The sequence below is a fragment of the Hemicordylus capensis genome, chromosome 8, assembly GCF_027244095.1.
Source record: "Hemicordylus capensis ecotype Gifberg chromosome 8, rHemCap1.1.pri, whole genome shotgun sequence".
Taxonomy (NCBI): Eukaryota; Metazoa; Chordata; class Lepidosauria; order Squamata; family Cordylidae; genus Hemicordylus; species Hemicordylus capensis.
In genome coordinates, this window is record NC_069664.1 from 29149690 (window position 1) to 29167712 (window position 18023).

Sequence of the window (18023 nt, forward strand, 5' to 3'; positions counted from 1 at the left end):
AGGTCTCTGCAGGAGAGCTTCCTGGTGGATCGTGCCCTGCGTTACTTGGCAGGGTCGCAGGCGGGCCACATTCTGGACTCCTTTCCCACCAGGCTACAAAACGTCTTGCTCTGGCCTTTCCCCTCATCGCCTCCTTGCAACCCGCCCCCCCCCCTCCGCCAACGTGCTCGGCTCTCTGGGCCCTCTCTCTCGTCTGTTTGCTAAGCCAGTGGCTGTGTTTGCACACTGCAAGCCGGGGGCCGGTTTTTCCTGACTGGTTTCCTTCCTGGTACCTGTTGCCTTGGCCTAGGAACAAAAATCTGTCCTGTCAGCTGGCAAACCCCTCGTTGCTTTTGAGCAGGGTGCCCCCCCCCATTTCTGATGGCATCAGGAGTGAGTTTTGGTGGCGGGGGGGGGGTGCCCCTTGACTGAAGGAAGCCGTGCGCCTCTGCAGAGAGAAGGCAGACTCTGCTCTCTCTCCTCCTCTCCTTGCAAATGTCTCCCAGCCGATCGATGGAGCCAACCTGGGTGGAGAAAGGGACCAGTGTCCTTTCAGCTCACACTCCCTGCAGACCCCTTGTCTGTTTTCTGGGATGGACGGGGCCTTTCTTCTCCTCCATCCTTCTAATAGGTTTGGTTACCCTGTTTATATACTCTGGGCTGTTTACTCTCCCTTCTCCTGCCTCTGCTCCCCCGGGCCCAATCCCAGCTCTGGGTCGATTTAAACCCATTACTTCTCCCCTGGAGTCCAGCCAGACGCTCCATTACTTTCCCGGAGCTGGGAATCGGCCCAGCGGCCGGGCATCCTGCAAGCTTCCGTTCTCCCCCACGTGATGCCTTGGAGATGCGTTGAGGGGCTATAGAAGAGGGCCTGGATTGTCAAGTCAGCTTTCTCGCTCATGAGATCGAGTTTCCTCCACATCACTTAAGCAAGCGTTCTCTCCCCCCACCCCACCCGCAGCCCTTGTAATGTTCAGCCAGAGAGCCCCAAGGACTCCTGGAACATGGGCACACCTGGCTCTGCAGATTGGATGCCCTCAGACTATGTGTGTGCTTACTTGGGGCCTTGAGCGGAGCAGAGGCCGTTGCCATAGACTGAGTCAGACCCTTGGTCCATCTCGCTCCGTCTTGTCTACCCAGACTGGCAGCGGCTTCTCCCAGGTTGCAGGCAGCAGGAATCTCCCTCAGCCCTATCTTGGAGATGCTGCCAAGGAGGGGACTTGGAGCCTTCTGCATGCAAGTGCTGTTCCCAGAGTGGCCCCCTCCCCAAAGGGGGAATCTCTTCCACACATCCAGTCTCCCCTCCAAATGCAAGCAGGGCAGACCCTGCTTAGCAAAGGGGACCGTTCATGCTCGCCGCCACCAGCCAGCTCTCCTCCCAGCTCTTCAGGGGAATCTTCCCAAGGATGGACACACATGACTCGGGGAGACCAGGTCATCCATGTGCTGCATAAGGACAACTTCCCGCAGTGGGCTGTTGGGCCCCTTCTGACCCTCCTGGGGATGCACAACAGCCAGAAACATGGGCAGGTGTGGCGTGGGGCTGTCTTGGGAAGGGTGTGCCTGGGGTTGTGCCAGGGTTGTGAAGGGCGGGGAAAGAACTGGGCAGTCCTGGCTGCATCTCTGCCATGCTGCTGCTGCTGCTGCTCCTCAGCTTTCAGGGTTCCCACCTGTGCCTGCTGGAACCCAGGTGCTTGGGCACCTGGTTTCTGCTCTGGAAGGCTGCTGGGGAAAGCCCTGCCTTCGAGCTGGGGCCCTACCCTTCAGCTCGGCATGAATGTAGATTTGAGCTGGTGTGGCAGCTTTGCAGAGAATAGAGCAAACACACAAAGACACACGAAAAAGGGTTTCAGCTGTGTGGAAATGCTCTTCTGAAACGGGGGAGGCATGAAACTGCCTTTTCTACCAAGTTAGTCCTCCGCTCTGTCTAGCCTAATAGTGCCTACTCCAGCCGGCAGGGTCTTTTTACGGTCTCAGGGAAGGGCGTTCCTCAGCCCAAATAGGCAAAGGGAAAGTGTGCCCTCGTCGGGGTCGACTCCTGGCGCCCACAGAGCCCCGTGGTTGTCTTTGGTAGAATACAGGAGGGGCTGACCATGGCCTCCTCCCGCGCAGTCTGAGATGATGCCTTTCAGCACCTTCCTATATCTTTGCTGCCCGATAGAGGTCTGGGAAACATACCAGCAGGGATTTGAACCAGCAACTTCATACTTGCTAGGCAAGTCATTTCCCGCTGCGCCCAGATACTTGGGGTCTTTTTTTCACTGGTTGAACCAGCCTGAGAGCTTCTGCCTGCAAAACCTGCGCTCTGGCCTCTGTGCCCTTCCAAATCCCCCCTGCACCTCCACCTTCCCTCGGTCTCTCCCAAAGACCCGCTTTTGCAGCTGCTTGCAGGTGGCCCCGTGGGCTTAGCCAAGGGTTTCCCCCCTCTGGGTGGTCTCTCAATCCTTTTCCTGCACTGACTTGCACACTCCCTGCCTCTCCGCTGTTCTGGGCAGGTGGAGGCGAAAAGGGAGCCTAATGACTCTGGATGGTCTTCTGCTCCCGGAGGATGAGTGTGGGCAGGATCAGGCCAGAAATGTGCCGGGGACTTCATAGCCATGGGTTAATTGGAAGGACAGTTGAGCTAGAAAGGAAAAACGGAGCCAGCAGGAACCAGCAGCCCCTCTGCAGGCTGTAACCTCCCCTGCCTCCTCTCTGATTTGACAGCCAGCAAAACCTGGTCTCTTCTTCTACAGTTGGGGTCCATCTGCAAGTCTGACTTCTCCCCGCACTGAACTGCTTTGCTGGTGTTGGCTTTGACATCCTCTTCATCTCTTTCCTTGGCCGGGTGCTTCTTACTCCCGATTTTGGGAATTCGGGAACATAGAAACAGCACCTGCGGGATTCCCCTTTGCCGAGTCCAGATAAAACAAATATCATAACCCCTCCCCCCGAAACACACACACACCATTTGGGATTTCCTTTCAGGATGGAAGGCAGGACGTGGGAGGGGGTGTCTAATCCCAGCAGCCAAATGTGCATCTAATGCCACAAAACGCCCTGGCTTTTCCTGGTTGACTGTCTGAGCACCTCCAAACCCCGCAGATGTTCTGACCAAAAAAGGCAGCATCCCCCAGACGATGCAGCCAGCTGAGTCTGACATCCTGCTCAGGGTGCTAGGAAGTTGCCCCATAACAATGGACGGTGGGGGAGACAGGAGATGGAGGTTGGGGTGGGAGGGGGAGAAGAGCAGGACATTGGAGCGGTCTGGGTCTGGCAGGGATGCCCACAGCCTGTGTTTGAATGAGAGCCCCCTTTGTGTGGGGCCTAATCTCCTAATCCTCCCTTGTTCTCTGGCAAACAGCATCTGGAAAAGTCACTTCGGTGGCTGCAGCCGTTTCCTTTTCCCGGGGCTGATGGAAGCAGCAGCTGGGATCTGTGTCTTGAAGGAAACACAGGTGCTGCCCACCCACTCCCGCCCAAACAAAACAAAACTCCAGGCCAGAATCTGGGGAAAGGCCAATTACGTGATTCAGTCCTAATAGGATTTCTACCCAGCTCTGGTTCACCTGCTAGGTGGGGATACATGATCCTGTTTGGGGGGAAGCAAGATGATGCATTTTTTACTCCCTAAGATGCTCATTAACACAGAGGTGGTGCTATTACACACTTTTTATATTACATGGCATTGTTGGAAGCAAATTTCTACAGGCGTCTTTAGCTTTAGTGTTGAAGGGATGAGAAGGTCTGTGGCCAGGCTGTGTTCACTCAATAAAGAGTGGATCTGTTCCTCTGAAGAGGAGAAATGCATACCCTTTTCAACAGAAGTGACGCCAATCTAGACTCTGGGAACTTTTCCTTTGTAAAGAAAATTCGCTCTGTCCATGCTCAGGAGTATTTTGGCCATGGGGTCCTTAATAGTGAGAAATCTTTCCCCTCCAGCCCATTTATCTGCTTCATATGGATTTCCAGCGAAGTCACCACGTTTGTTGATTGCAGCCAAAAGATCAAAGAGCCTCGTGCACCTTAAAGGCAAACATATTAATTGAATGAAAGTTTATGAATGCAGGCAACAGAGTCAACAAACAAAGCAATGCCAGCTTGCAAAACATTGCAGAACCGTACACATGCTCACATACAATAAAGGACTACAGGTTAGGTAACATACATCAAACAACTTGCTGCTTTTGAAACTTATGCCAAACAACCAAGAATGTCAACAATCGATCGCTAATCATTTTAGCTTTTCCCACCTGCATGGGAAAATAAGGACCGGTTGGCAGGTATGAGCATGCGGCCTAAGGTCAAATCTCGGGTGAAAAGACGGACCCTGTAATAAAAAGGGCTCTGCCAGAAAGAGTCACCTTAAGTGGCGCAGCGGGGAAATGCTCAACTAACAAGCAGAAGGTTGCTGGTTCGAATCCCTGCTGCTACTATATTGGGCAGCAGCGATAGAGGAAGATGCTGAGAGGCATCATCTTATGCTGCGTGGGAGGAGGCAATGGTCAACCCCTCCTGTATTCTACCAAAGACAACCACGGCGCTCTCTGGGCGCCAGGAGGCGACACCGACTTGACAGCACACTTTACCTTTATTAGGCTTGAAGAGCTGCCTTTCTGGAAAGGCGTCCCTCCTACAAATAGGACTTTGGAGCAGGCAGAAAAGTGGTTGCGATTTGGCAGTTGCTCTTCTGAGGGAGCTCTGAGGAGAAACCCTCCCAGAGAAGTACCGACTGTGTCTGTGAGGAACCCTAGGGCTATGTTGCTGTGTTGCCAGTGCTTAAATCAAGTCTGCTCAACTTAGGCGCACCCCCCTGGGCTGTTTTTGGACTACAACTCCCATAATCCCCAGCCACAGTGGCCAATAGCCAGGGATTATGGGAGTTGTAGGCCAACATCTTCAGGAGGGCCGAAGTTGAGCAGCCCTTAAATGTAACCCCTAAGGAGAGTCTCTTTCAATGGGAAGTCGCCTTTTTTGGTTGTCTGTCCTGTCGTCTGTTTCTGCATCGCCCTTCAGTTTAATCCTGTAACCCTTTTGACAAATCCCAGGAGCCAGGGAACCATGGTGCCTAGAAATTTGACTGTAATAATCCTATCCTGCACTGATTTAAAAGGCAGGCATAGTAGTGGGTGTTTTCATTATTATTGATGGATAAACTGGAATAACTGTCCAGTGATACGTTATATCAGTTGGATGGGGTGCATGGGATAATAAGGGTCTAATTTTGCAAGAATGGATGGTTTTTGCTTACTGCATGGAATCTAGATTGTTCCAAGGGAAGAGAGCTGGTCTGGTGGTAGCAAGCATGACTTGTCCCCTTAAGCTAAGCAGGTTCTGCCCTGGTTGCATACGAAAGGGAGACTAGAAGTGTGAGCACTGTATGGTATTCCCCTGAGGGGATGGAGCTGCTCTGGGAAGAGCATCTAGGCTCCAAGTTCCCTCCCTGACATCTCCAAGACAGGGTTGAAAGAGATTCCTGCCTACAACCTTGGAGAAGTCATTGCCAGTCTGTGAAGACAATACTGAGCTTGATAGAGCAATGGTCTGACTCAGGATATGGCAGCTTCCTATGTTTCTTCTTGGAGGATGAGCAAGACTTTGTTTCTTTCAGGAAAGCAGGATGGGTGTTTCCGTGGCTCCTCACCTCTGGCTTCTCTCTTTGTCTTGGCAGGAGCAGATGGCAATGTGGAAGTCTCCATGTCGGACGTGGTGGAGGCGGAAGTCGGGAAAACAGCCATTATCCGATGTGGTTTCTCCATTCCTGTGAATAGCACTTACGCCTATGTCAACTGGTTCTATGTGAGTTGAAAAGGGGAGCCAGCATAGCGTAGTGGTTAGAGTGCTGGACTAGGAGCGGGGAGACCCGAGTTCAAATCTCCATTCAGCCATGAGACTTGCTGGGTGACTCTGGGCCGGTCACTTCTCTCTCAGCCTAGCCTACTTCACAGGGTTGTTGGGAGGAGAAACCTAAGTATGCAGTACACCACTCTGGGCTCCTTGGAGGAAGAGCGGGATATACATGTAAAGAAGGAAAGCAAGCCTGGAAAATGTTTTTTGAGGGGGGGATTGGGAACATGCCATAGCTAAATGCTCTCCTCTGACTCCACTAAACCTGTCTGTTTGCTTTCATCCCAGAGCGCCTTTTCCGGGCTTGCTCTATAAATCCCAACCTTTAGGGAAATTTGAGTCAGTTCAACCACACATGATCTGCTTCTGTGTCCTCCCCCAGCTCTTCTTTATTCTTGTCCTAATTAGCCTTTCCTTGACCCATTATCCCATCATCCTCGTTCCTCTAGCCTTCCATTGTCACCCTCCTCTTGGCTTGGGCCGTGCCACACATTTTTATTTGAGGCTCTAAGAATGTCAAGCCAAGCTGGCAGCCACAGCTAATAGTTCCTGCCAGAGTTCCGTGCAACTCCTGAAGCTTGTGGGTGGGTGTTGGCGTCATAAACAGTTGCAATATTTGCCCACGTTAGTCTCTTAGGCTAGCATGGTGTTCTGGGCAGCAGGATGTGTGTGAGAGAGGTGATGTTGCACATCAGCATTTGGGGCTTCTTGGTTAAGAGCAAATAAAGGCAGTTAAGAGGGACATCTTGGAGGTGGATAATGCGTGGTGTGGAGGGAAAGGCAAGAGCGAGAGAGTTCTCAGCCTTGTATTTTCAGATGCGGTTGGATCACAACTCATCATCATTCCCAGTCATTGTGGTTGGGGATGATAGGAGTTGTAGTCCAGCAACGTCTGGGGACTGAAGGGTGAGAACCCTTGGGATAGTCCTCTCCTAATATTAGTACTTAGGTGTCATCCAGTGAAGCTATGGGGAAAAGATTTAGGACAAAATGAAGGATTTTTTTTTTTTAACACAACATGTAGGTAACTTATTAGAAGTGGTGCCACAAGATTTAAAGCCATCTATTAGCTTAGGTGGCTAAATGGAGGCTATGAACGTATTCATGGCAGAAGAGAAGCTTTTTATAATAGTTATTCTTTATGATTGCTAGATAGAACTTCCATGCATAGGGGCAGTTTAACTGTAAATATCAGCCACTGTGGAGCAGGAGAAAGCCACTGCCTCCATGCTCTGCTTGTGGGTTTTCTGAAGGCCCATCTCGCCACGCCCTTTGGCAAACAGGGTGCTGAGCAAGGTGGCCCATCTGTCTGAACCCTTAAGGCTTCTTTTACAGCGCAGGGCTTTTTTTTTTTTTTTTAAAGTGCAACCAGACACACACATTTGCAGTTCTAGAAAAAAATTGCAGTTCCAAACCAGATTTGTGCAGTTGAAAAATTCAAGTCATGAGAAGTAATATTACGTTAGCTGATGTTAAAAGAGACTGATAACAACAATGTGAAAAGTAAAGTGAGTAGCCCAGGCTCTTCATGAATCTCGGACTCCAGTATTGCTAGCAAGCCTGTTTTACCTTGAGGGAATATCTGAAGCCAAATTGAAGTAGATCATGCTTAAAGATGCTTATGCAAACGTATTTCCCTCATCTGTGTGTAGCTATCGGTGTTGGGACTGTCTGAGATGCATTGGAGGAAAGGGTCTCTGAACATCAGCAGGGTTAATTTCTAATAACCAGAATGCTCAGAAGTGTTGTAGCGACGTATGCTGCACACACGCATCTTACAATCACATGCCACTCTGCCATTCCAAATGCTCCTTTTTAAAAGCCCTGTTACAATGCAGATCTGTCTCTCAAAACAGAATGCCCATGCTCGGTGAATGTTGCCAGTTAAAAAACACCACCGCCACTTTTATTCCAACTCAATGGGACTGAAAATCGTCTATAACAAAAAGAGACTGAATTAAGCGAGACGCCTGGATTCCTTTCCCAGGAAGTCCAATACTGCCGCCATGTGGTAATTCATCCCCTGAACAATCATTCCGAGAAGGAAAAGGTGTTCCACAGCAGCTTGATGTTGCCATGTTCTGGTTTAAAGCTGGGAGCCAAAAAGCCACTAAAAAAATTCAGTTTCAGTGTACCAGTCTTGTTTAACCCTCCAGTTCAGTTCCAGTTCAGGCAAGAACTTTAAAAAGTAGCTCTACAACTGTGTTCAGACACTCAGAACCATTTTATATACCTTTCATGCAGGATAATAATAAACCTGATTATATGTGTTTATGATTCTACTTATTTTTTATTTAGGAATTCCCAAAATCATAAATGGATTTTTAAAATTTAAATATGCCTTTTATTTTCCTGTGGCTTTAAATGAGTCCACCATGGTAGACTCTGCACAATGTTTCCCCACTGGAAAGGCAAAAAAGAGGAAACTTGTTTTCCCCCCTTCTGGTCATTACATTTCCCCGGTAATTTGCAACCTGGGGTGTCTTTCTGTGCTTTTGGTTGGCAACTATATATTTCCTGAAGGGTTGCTTTTTGACTGTTGGCGGGGTCTAGAGACAGGGCCTTTTTGGTTGTGGCCCCTTGGCTTTGGAATGCCCTCCCTGAAGAGCTTTGCCATGCTCCCTCCCTCAGTGTTTTTAAAAAACAACTAAAAACACATCTTTTTAAAGAGGCTTTTTAATGCCCCTTCTGTGGTTATATCTGGTAGGTTCTTTAGTTCTTAGGTTTTTTTATAATTCTCAATTTTTAGCTTTAAAAATTTTTTATTCTACAATTTAATACTGATTGTGGTTTTTAACCTGACTTTTATCTCGTTCTCTTAATTTGGTAATTTTATTGCTTTTATTGTATATGGTATATATTTTATTGTTGTGAGCTGCCCCGAGCAGTAGTGTACTGGAGGCGTGGGGTATAAATATTTTAAATAAAGAGAAAGGGGAGCCACCTCTCTCAACATGCAAGCCTCATCTGCTGCTCTTCGCTCACTTCTGTTACCGCTTTCATTTGCAGAGGGAGGGAGGGAGGGAGGGAGGGAGGGAAGCAAGTAAAGCCCTTGTGGGGGGAGGCAGATTTGGTCCAGGGACTTTGAGCGGTTGGCCCCTCTTTTAGTTACCATCCTTCCCGCAACTGTTTCAGATGGACTCCCATGTCCGGAAGAAGATCATCTATATGGTCCCAGGCATGGAGTCTCCGGAGGAGTTGGAACTGAAGGGCCGGGTGCGCATGGGGGAGGACTTTGCCCTCACTGTCAGCAAGGTGACCCCCCAGGACGCCAAGGTGTACGTGTGCCAAGTCGGGGCCGGCAGCGCTGGCGTGGGCGAGAACCGGACAGAACTGCGCGTCTCCAGTAAGTGGTGCCATGGCCCTGGTCCTTGAGCTGGCGTAGGGGGCCGCTCCCGTGCCCAGCCTGTCCAAGCACCTTCTGTTCTGAACCTCTGTGGGGAGAGGAGGTGCCTTGTGGGCTGCAGGGTTGCTGGCTTTGAACTCCTCTGTATGCTGCGGCAGCGGGCAACCACCCCCAGCACAACCCAGGCTGTGCTTGCCTCCCCACTCACTCCCCCGTGGGCACTTTCCTTTTCCAGAAGCCCCAGAGACTCCTGAGGTCAAGGTGGCAGACAGTGCAGCGTCGCTCTCTGTCATGAATGAGGTAAGCCCACAGCTCTGTGTGCGTGGTGCATCTGCAGGTGAACTTTGCAAGCCTGGATTTGGTATGATTTGGTATCCTGGGTTCCCCATCCGGAGAGTGTTCTGCTTTCCTTTTAAAAACAGAAGCCTTGCAAGTTTCTAACCGTTATGCCTCTGCACGCTGGCTTGCAGACAACTGGACCATCTCCAGAGGCACGTGGGGTTTCCAAATTGCAGCCAATTGAGCATTTGGAATTCCTTGCACTCTCTCGCTCCATGGCTATTGGACACCGAACAAATTGTGCCAAACAAGTAATCACACGCCCCACTTTGGGGGGGAGGAGGTTATAGCAGGGGTTCTCAAACTTGCATCCCTGGATGTGGTTGGGCTACAACTCCCATCATCCCCAGCCACAGTGGCCAAACCAGTATGTTAGCCAACGGGTCCTTAGCCTGTAAGATGATGTAGTGTTTGTGTCTGTCTTTTCCAGATTGCAGTTTGCGTCAGTCGCAACGGCTACCCCACTCCAGCCATCACGTGGTACAAGGACGAGAATCTTCTGGAGTCTGATGGAGAGGGTAAGTCTCTCGCAATTGAAGCCAGGTGTGTGTGTGTGTGATGGTTATCACGCCATATGGGTTGCAGGGTGTTTTAGGGAATAAATAGTGGAAGGTAGGAGTTGAGGAGGAGCAGGTCAGGGGCAAAGTAAATCATCAGGGCCAGAGATCTTAGTTGCTGATCCATCAATGCTCGTTTTTGTTTCTTCCTTCTCCTAGCAGCAGGTTATTAAGGTCTTGCATTATCTATATACATAATAACAGAAATGGAGAAGAACGAGTAATTAAAATAAGGACAAATAGTTTTGCAGAAACAGACATTTTGTCTCTTTTGGTGGCGAAAAATGTATTGTGAAGAAAAGAGGGCTCTTGCCAATTAGGGAATGTCCCTGTTGCTGCTGTTCTGGGCCTCTGTGGAACTGTTTAAAATCTAGCCCTCTGACTTCATTCAGAGAAGCAGGAAGATAAGAAATGAGATAAAAGGGAAACAAAAGACTGAAGGAAGAAGTTGGGTGTGTGTTGTGTGTCGGCTGTGCGAAGGAACTGGAATTACTGGTCACAGACTTTGCTTGTCGGGGCCAATATTGCTGTAATCGGAGCAAACCAGAGAGGCATCCCTATTCTGTTAAATTTACTTACTCGCTGTATTTATACTCTGCTTTTCTACAAATTATAACCAAAGTGGCTCTCCAAAAACAATAAAATACATTTTAAAAGTAATTCATTTGTGCAAAGTATTCCCTTGTCAACACAGCACTTGCTTTTGAGATGCCAGTTCTGTGAGTGTGCTTGTTTATGTATGGTATGCTTTTTATACCCCACTTCAAAAATCTTTCCAAAGCAGTCTTTCCAAAGACTGCTTACAGAGAGAAATCTAAACAAAATATACAATAATCAATTAAAAGAAATAACAACCATTTCTTGTAGTTAGATCAGCCTAAAAATCCAGCTTAATCTAATTACTGATAGAAGAGTTAGTGGTAATAAAATATATATCAAAATGTCTTTCAGACATAAAAGGTTTTCAGAGTTCATCTGAAATCAGGAAGTGAGGGGGCTTGGTGGATTTCCCAGGGGAGAGATTTCCATAACTTGGGAGTCACTCCCAGAAAGACTCGGTCTCTGGTTGCCCCTAATCAGATCAGTTCAGCTATTGCGTCTTGAACAGCAGAGAGCAAAATTTCAGCGTCCATAAAAGCAGCCACCTAGTGACTTAGGGGCACCACGTCCCATCCAATCCACTTGCATCTCAGTTTAGAGCCCACAGGGCCAGAAGCAATATAACTTAGTGGCAAAGGAGAATTTGAACTGTTCTGAGTTCACGGGAAGTAATTCAGAATGGATACCAAGTACCAACCCCGGGTTTTCCCCTTGCTTCCCCTACCCACCCACCCCCAGAAATCAACATCCGCTTTACAATCACCAAGGAGTCCAGTGGCCTGTTCACGGTCAGCAGCAGCCTGTCAGCACAAGTCACCAAGGAGGATCGCAAGGCCATCTTCCACTGCCAAGTCAACTACAGCCTGATGGGAGCCAACAAGACGTCCAGATCAAATGCATTCAATATCAGTGTTAATTGTAAGTGTCCTGGGAAGGGTGAGGTGGGGGGACATGTTGCTGCTGGCTAATTGCTTACATTTCTGTCAGTAAATGGAAGAGGAAGGTTGTGCCACGCTTCCCTGCATCTGAAAACAACTTGTGCCCCCCCTAAAAATGTGCCGTATGTGCAATAGTCCTGTAAGTGCCATGCAAAGATCAGGTCAGGAGAAGAACGTGAGTGGCAAAGCCCTTTGAGGCCAAGGCTTATGAGGCAAGGCTACAACACCTGGGGCTTTTTAGTTTAGAAAAAAGACGACGGTGGGGAGACATGATCAAGGTCATGCATAGGGTGGAGAAAGGAGAGAGAGAGAAATTCTTCTCCCTCTCACCTAACACTAGAACCAGGCGTCATCCCATGAAATTGATTGCAGGAAATCTAGGACATACAAACGGAAGTACTTTTTCACACAACGCATAATCAACTTGCGGAATTCTCTGCCACGAGATGTGGTGAAAGCCAACAACCTGGTTGGCTTTAAGAGGGGTTTGGATAACTTCACTGAGGAGAGGTCTATAGGCCACCTCCAGCCTCAAAGGCAGGTTGCCTCCGAATACCAGTTGCAGGGGAGTCACAGCAAGAGAGAGCCCATGCCCTCAACTCCTGCCTGTGGCATCTGGTGGGCCATTGTGCAAAACAGGATGCTAGACTAGATGGGCCTCCTTGGGCCTGATCCAGCAGGGCTGTTCTTATGAGCAGGAACTCCAGAAGACTAAATAGATTGTTTTCTTTGCCCTTCCTGCTAGACCCCTCTGTGAACATCAGCTTTGTGATCAGTGAGCCCAACCGAGAGATAAAGGAAGGTGATAAGGTGACTCTGCTCTGTGAAGGCGATGGGAACCCACCACCTGAATACACGTTCTTCAGAGTGAAGGTGAGTGTGTGCCTCCCAGGAGAGATGAGGTCCAACCAGTGTTCCCTCTAACAGGGATTCCCAGATGTTGACTACAACTCCCAGAATCCCCAGCTGCAATGGCTTTTGCTTGGGGATTATGGGAGTTGCAGGCAACAACATTTGGGAATCTCTGTTAGAGGGCACCATGGATTCAACGAACACAGCCCTCTGTCATGGTGCCAAGCCAGGGCCCATCTGTCTGTCTGTCCGTCTGTCATGAGCTGTAGGGATCATTAGGAAGGGGATTGAAAATAAAAATGCTAATATTATAATGCCCTTATACAAATCTGTGGTGCAGCCACATTTGGAGTACTGTTCTGGTCACCATATCTTGACGTTGTAGAACTGGAAAAGGTGCAGAAGAGGACAACCAAGATGGTCAAGGGCCTGGAGCACCTTCCTTATGAAGGAAGGATACAGCATCTGGGGCTCTTTAGTTTGGAAAAGAGGTGACTGCAGGGAGACATGATCGAGGTGTATACAATTATGCTTGGAGTGGAGAGAGTGGACAGGGAGAATTTTTTTCTTCCTCTCTCACAGCACTAGAATCAGGGGTCATCCCATGAAGCTGATTGCCAAGAAATTTAGGATAAACCAAAGGAAGTACTTTTTCACACAGTGGGTAATTAATCTATGGAATTCTCAGCACGGGATGTGATGGCCACTAGCTTGGATGGCTTCAAAAGGGGCTTAGACAAATTCAAGGAGGACAGGTCTATCAATGGCTACTTGTCTGGCAGCTATAGGGAAAGATGCCTCTAAATACCGGTTGCAGGGGAGCAACAGCAGGAAAGAGGGCATGCACTTACCTCTTGCCTGTGGGCTTCTCAGAGGCATCTGGTGGGCCACTGTGTGAAACAGGGTGCTGGACTGGATGGGCCTTCTTGGGCCCTGCTCCAGCAGGGCTGCTCTTATGATGATGACGAGCTTGTTAAGCAGCTTGTTCTTTTTCTTGTACGCTGGAGAACGGGACAGAAGAGAAGCTGCAGAGTACTGACACTGGCAAGCTGGTCTTGGAAAATGTCATGAGGAAGGACAGTGGTCTCTACCAGTGCCAGGCATTCGACTTGCAGTCCATGGATGAGCTGAAGGCGGATGTGAAACTGTCTGTGAACTGTGAGTATAGCTTGCAGCCTTGATGGATCAAAGTGGAGGGAATTTGCAGATGAGAGGAAATAATTCTGAAGAAGATGGGAAACTCCCTTTGTGATGGATTCGTGTCTCATAGCAGAGCTTAGAAGAGGCATTCAACATTCTCCCTAAGACTGAAGGGCATGCCTCTTCTTCTGAGATGCAATTTTTGAAGTACAGGTTAAAAAAATGCATTTCCTTATTTTTAATGTCTGCTGACCAGGACACCTTTTTAGTCTGCCAACATGTTCTTAAGCGAATCTCGGGGATGCCCACCCTAAGGTTCCCAGATGCTGTTGGACTAGAACTCCCATCCTGTCCAGCCACAATGTCCAAAGGGGGGGTCTGGTTTTAGGTGGCTCACCTGGCCTCACGGAAAATGGCTGGGTGGGGTCAAGGCTGACCAAAGGTTGACTGGGCAAAGAGGCACCTTTCCTAGTGGCGGTTCTCATTCTATTAAGCAGCAGCCAGCCCTGTTCAGCCCCATCAGGGCCCCCATCCAGTGGCTGTGGCTGAGGTCTCCCTTGGGCTTCTCTGGAGACCGTCAGCCCTTTGGGGACAGGGAACCATTTACTCTTTTATGTGTAAACCGCTTTGAGAACCTTTTGTTGAAAAGTGGTATATAAATAACAAAGGCAACCTCCCCTTTGCAGCTGTGACATCCGTCACGATTTCCATGTGGAAACACAGGGCCCCAAGTGAAGTCAGAAGGGTGGCTGGTTTGGTTGACTTGAAAATGCACAGCTAGGCCAGAGTTGACCTCTCCATTGCAACCGGGAAATCTGTTTTGACTTTTGGGTGTGAGCTCAGAGGTCCCCTGGAATCCTCTGGTGCAGTACTGAAACCGAGTTCATTGTGTTGCGTCTCTGCATTGCTAGAAATTGACCAGCCCAATAACGGCTGGTCCAGTGAGGCCATCACAGTTCCCTGCTCCCAATCGGGCTGACTTCCTGGAAGGAGAGCCACAAACCATGCAGAGGCATGGCAGGGAACCACCTCTGCAAGTGGATCCTTTGGGATCCTTCCTGCCACGATTGAGCTCCCCTGTTTCTCACGATGCACAAACTGCTCTCCATCAATCAGCACGTGATCTGGGCTAGGCGCATTTCCAGGTTCCCCTGCTGGTGGTTGGTTTATTGATTTGTATGTATTTCTGGGTACAATCTCTTAGTGGCCAGTTCTCAATCCAGCATAGTTGCAAAGCAAAGTCTTCTTTTTTAAAAAAAAGTGATCGGAGGAGCAGGGAACCTGGACGAGTACCTGGAAGAAATAACTGGATCAGGGCTCTGTGATGTGTTCTGACCAAAGAAGCAAAGATGGCTCAGGGCAGAGATCTCTTTCCTTGCGCCTGAGAGAAATAATTACTCTCCCCCAGACCTCGAAATACCTACCATCACCAAGGACCCGCCCAGACACCTGAAGGAGGGAGACAATTTGCTGCTTACCTGTGGGTCAAGCAGCTCCAAGCCTTTGGAATTCCAGTGGAAAAAGGTATTCTTGGTTGAGGGTTGGTTGAGTGTTGGCTGCAGACAGCTTGGCTCTAGACTGCCTTCCCTGTGGCCAAGACGGCCAGTGCCTTTAGTGTGGCGGGGCCACTGAACCCGCAGCTGGGCCGCTCGTGGCTGGAGCCAGCTCTGGCTATGATGTCCCTGATGGCCGGAGCATCTTGGCCGGAGCCGGTTCCATCTTGCAAGCTGAGCAGCCGGGCCTGAGCAGATTGCAGGCTGCGGCGGTAGAGGTACCCATTCAGACTGTGGAGGAGGGGAAGGGGTCGTTTTTGAACGCTCTCCTGTATAAATAATTACAGGAAAAGAACAAAACTCTCCTCCCTGCCAGTGGGCTTGTTCAGGAGGCACCTGGCAAGAAATGGGAAGATGGCCAGTGGGGTGAGGTGGGGTGTCTGGTTTTAAGGTCAGCCTGGTTCTCTGAGCAAATCCGGTTGGATTAATGAGACTCCGTAGGCCAGTTGCTTCCAAACCAGAGTGGGGTGGAATATGGACGGGGCGGGGGGACCAGAATCCAAGGTGGGGTGGGGGGAGATCAGAGCTGCCTGTCCTCGGCGTTTGTCAATTTTATTTTTAGCATTTATGTTTTATTTGCTTGAGGATTCTGAATATATGCAAGGGATGCTCAGCCCACTCTGAGGATTAACATAGGTACATAGGAAACTGCCACATACTGAGTCAGACCATTGGTCTATCTTGCTCAGTATTGTCTTCACAGACTGGCAGCGGCTTCTCCAAGGTTGCAGGCAGGAATCTCTCTCAGCCCTATCTTGGAGATGCTGCCAGGGAGGGAACTTGAAACCTTCTGCTCTTCCCAGAGCGGCTCCATCATCCCCTAAGGGGAATCTCTTCCAGTGCTCACACTTCTAGTCTCCCTTTCAAATGCAAACCAGGGCAGACCCTGCTTACCATAGGGGACAAGTGACGCTTGCTACCACCAGACTAGCTCTCCTCCTCGCTTGCATGTGTTGAAATGCTAGGTTCCCTCACTCACGAGTAGAGAAATGACACCCCGCTGGCTTCTTTTCCTTTGTCTCTTGTCCTCGACTGCTTCTTGGCTCACAAGAAACCCGCTTCCTTCTCTTCTCATCCACTCCTCCCACCTTTGCTCCCCTGCCCCGTCCCCCCGGTCTTCCTTTCCAGGAGGGGAAGGTGATCGTGAGAGAGCGCGTCCTGAACATCACTGACGTGACTCACGAGGCTTCAGGCAGCTACAGTTGCATCGTGTCGGTGCCAGAGATCCCTGGCCTCTCCCACCGGAAGCAGGTTTCCGTGAACGTGCATTGTAAGCACCCCCCCACCGTGGCCACCGCTCTCCCCTTCCCACCCTGGCTGAGGAGGCGGCGCCCACTCTGAGCTGCCGCTGCATTTTCCTTCCAGCAAAGCCCCGACTGTTCCCAGTGGAGGAAGTGGTGTTCGTGCACGAGGGCAAGCTGCTGAGCCTTACCTGTGCGGCTGTCTCCAACCCTAGACCCAGCATCCTGTGGACCACCTCCGTCAACTCGACACTGATGCCCAATTCGACGGTGAGGAAGGCGGGCGGGGGGGGGCAGCTGTTGGGGTTCCAAACACAGATGCCAGGAGATCCTGGTGCCTATTAAAGAACTCCGCGTATCAGTTGCGGGGCAGGGGGTCTGCGGTTCAGCTCCTCCCTCTCCCCCCCCCATGAACAGAGGCAGAAGTAGAGTCTGTTGGTATTGATAAAGTTTGGCCTTTATCCTCTCATTTTATGCAGTATCATTGTTACAGTTCCTAATTCCTGCAATTGTTGCTAAGAAGTTTTTTGGTTTTGCCATTTTTAAAATTTTAATTGTTGTCATGTTTTAATCTTTTTATCTGTTTTTATTGCTTTGTTGTAAACTGCCCTGAGACTTGCTTTTGGGGCAGTATACAAATGTGTTAATATCTATCTATCTATCTGTCTATCTATCTATCTATCTATATTCATATTCCTAGGAAAAAAACAATGGCTTAGGAACAGAAAGTATAGCAATAGCAAGGAGATTTTTCTTGTGATTGTGAGGCACCTGTTAAACACAATAGATTGTGGCTGGGGATGATGGGAGTTGTAGTCCAGCAGTTGCTAAAGAACCTCAGTTGCTGGGCCCTGTTCTCTGTTCTGGTGCTTTAAATGCCCTGGAAAGTTTACACCTGTAACCTGCATCTGCACCTCTACATTTGTGGCATTTTACCTTCTTGTCCTCCTTTTGGTTTTTTTTTTTAAATTAATCAAGCCCTTCAGTTTGTTCTCTTAAACAGAATTGTTTGGCTTACACTTAAAAAATAATAATCTCCTGGATCTTGCCTCCCTGTAGATTATAACCACTGACGTCAGCAATGAGCAACGCAACAGCACGTTCTCCGTCTTCGTCACCAAGGAGATCCTGGAATCGGAAATCAGGTGCTCGGCCAGGAACAATCAAGGCGAAGCTTCTCACAGGTTCAAGATGAGGCCGAGTAAGTCCTTTCCTTTTGGCCTGAGATGATGCAGTGGGGGTGTGTGTGGGGTATTTCTGAAAAGGTCTGGCAGTTGCGGAAGTGGGGCGTGAGCTCCTCAAGCCATAGAGGAGGGGGAGGTCTTCTGCTCCTGCCCGCTGCTTTCAGGCAGGAAACTGCAAAAGCTTCCCTGAGAGAGGGCTGTCCGGCCCCTGTTTGAAAGCCTCCGGGGCAGGGCAGCCCATTGCTGCATGAGGCAGGCTGTTCCACTGTCCAAGAACTCATGGTGTCCTTCAGCTCTGATTCCTGTACTAGCCCTTGACCTGCCGTTGGACATCCTTTCCGTTGGAAAGCAGCATGCCCAGGCTGCCAGGGTGTGGGTGGGGTGCTGTAAGGCTCAGAGAATGGCTGGAGGGCATCTCTGAAGATCTGAGCTAGAGCTCTCCTGGCGAACCTTGAAACTCCTGCCGAT

The 18023-nt window shown here is 49.6% G+C and overlaps 1 protein-coding gene across 3 annotated transcripts in view; it reads left to right on the top strand.

Annotated features, from left to right (window-relative positions):
* The window catches only part of MCAM (melanoma cell adhesion molecule), a 41675-nt gene that overhangs the window by 16682 nt on the left and 6970 nt on the right, over positions 1-18023 (top strand). For all 3 annotated transcript variants that reach the window (XM_053269187.1, XM_053269188.1, XM_053269186.1), the window contains exons 2-12: positions 5630-5757; positions 8941-9151; positions 9387-9451; positions 9921-10008; positions 11386-11565; positions 12331-12458; positions 13445-13595; positions 14986-15101; positions 16259-16400; positions 16496-16641; positions 17431-17572. In XM_053269187.1, the coding sequence (XP_053125162.1) occupies positions 5630-5757; positions 8941-9151; positions 9387-9451; positions 9921-10008; positions 11386-11565; positions 12331-12458; positions 13445-13595; positions 14986-15101; positions 16259-16400; positions 16496-16641; positions 17431-17572 (1497 nt within the window). The remainder of the gene's footprint in view (positions 1-5629; positions 5758-8940; positions 9152-9386; positions 9452-9920; positions 10009-11385; positions 11566-12330; positions 12459-13444; positions 13596-14985; positions 15102-16258; positions 16401-16495; positions 16642-17430; positions 17573-18023) is intronic.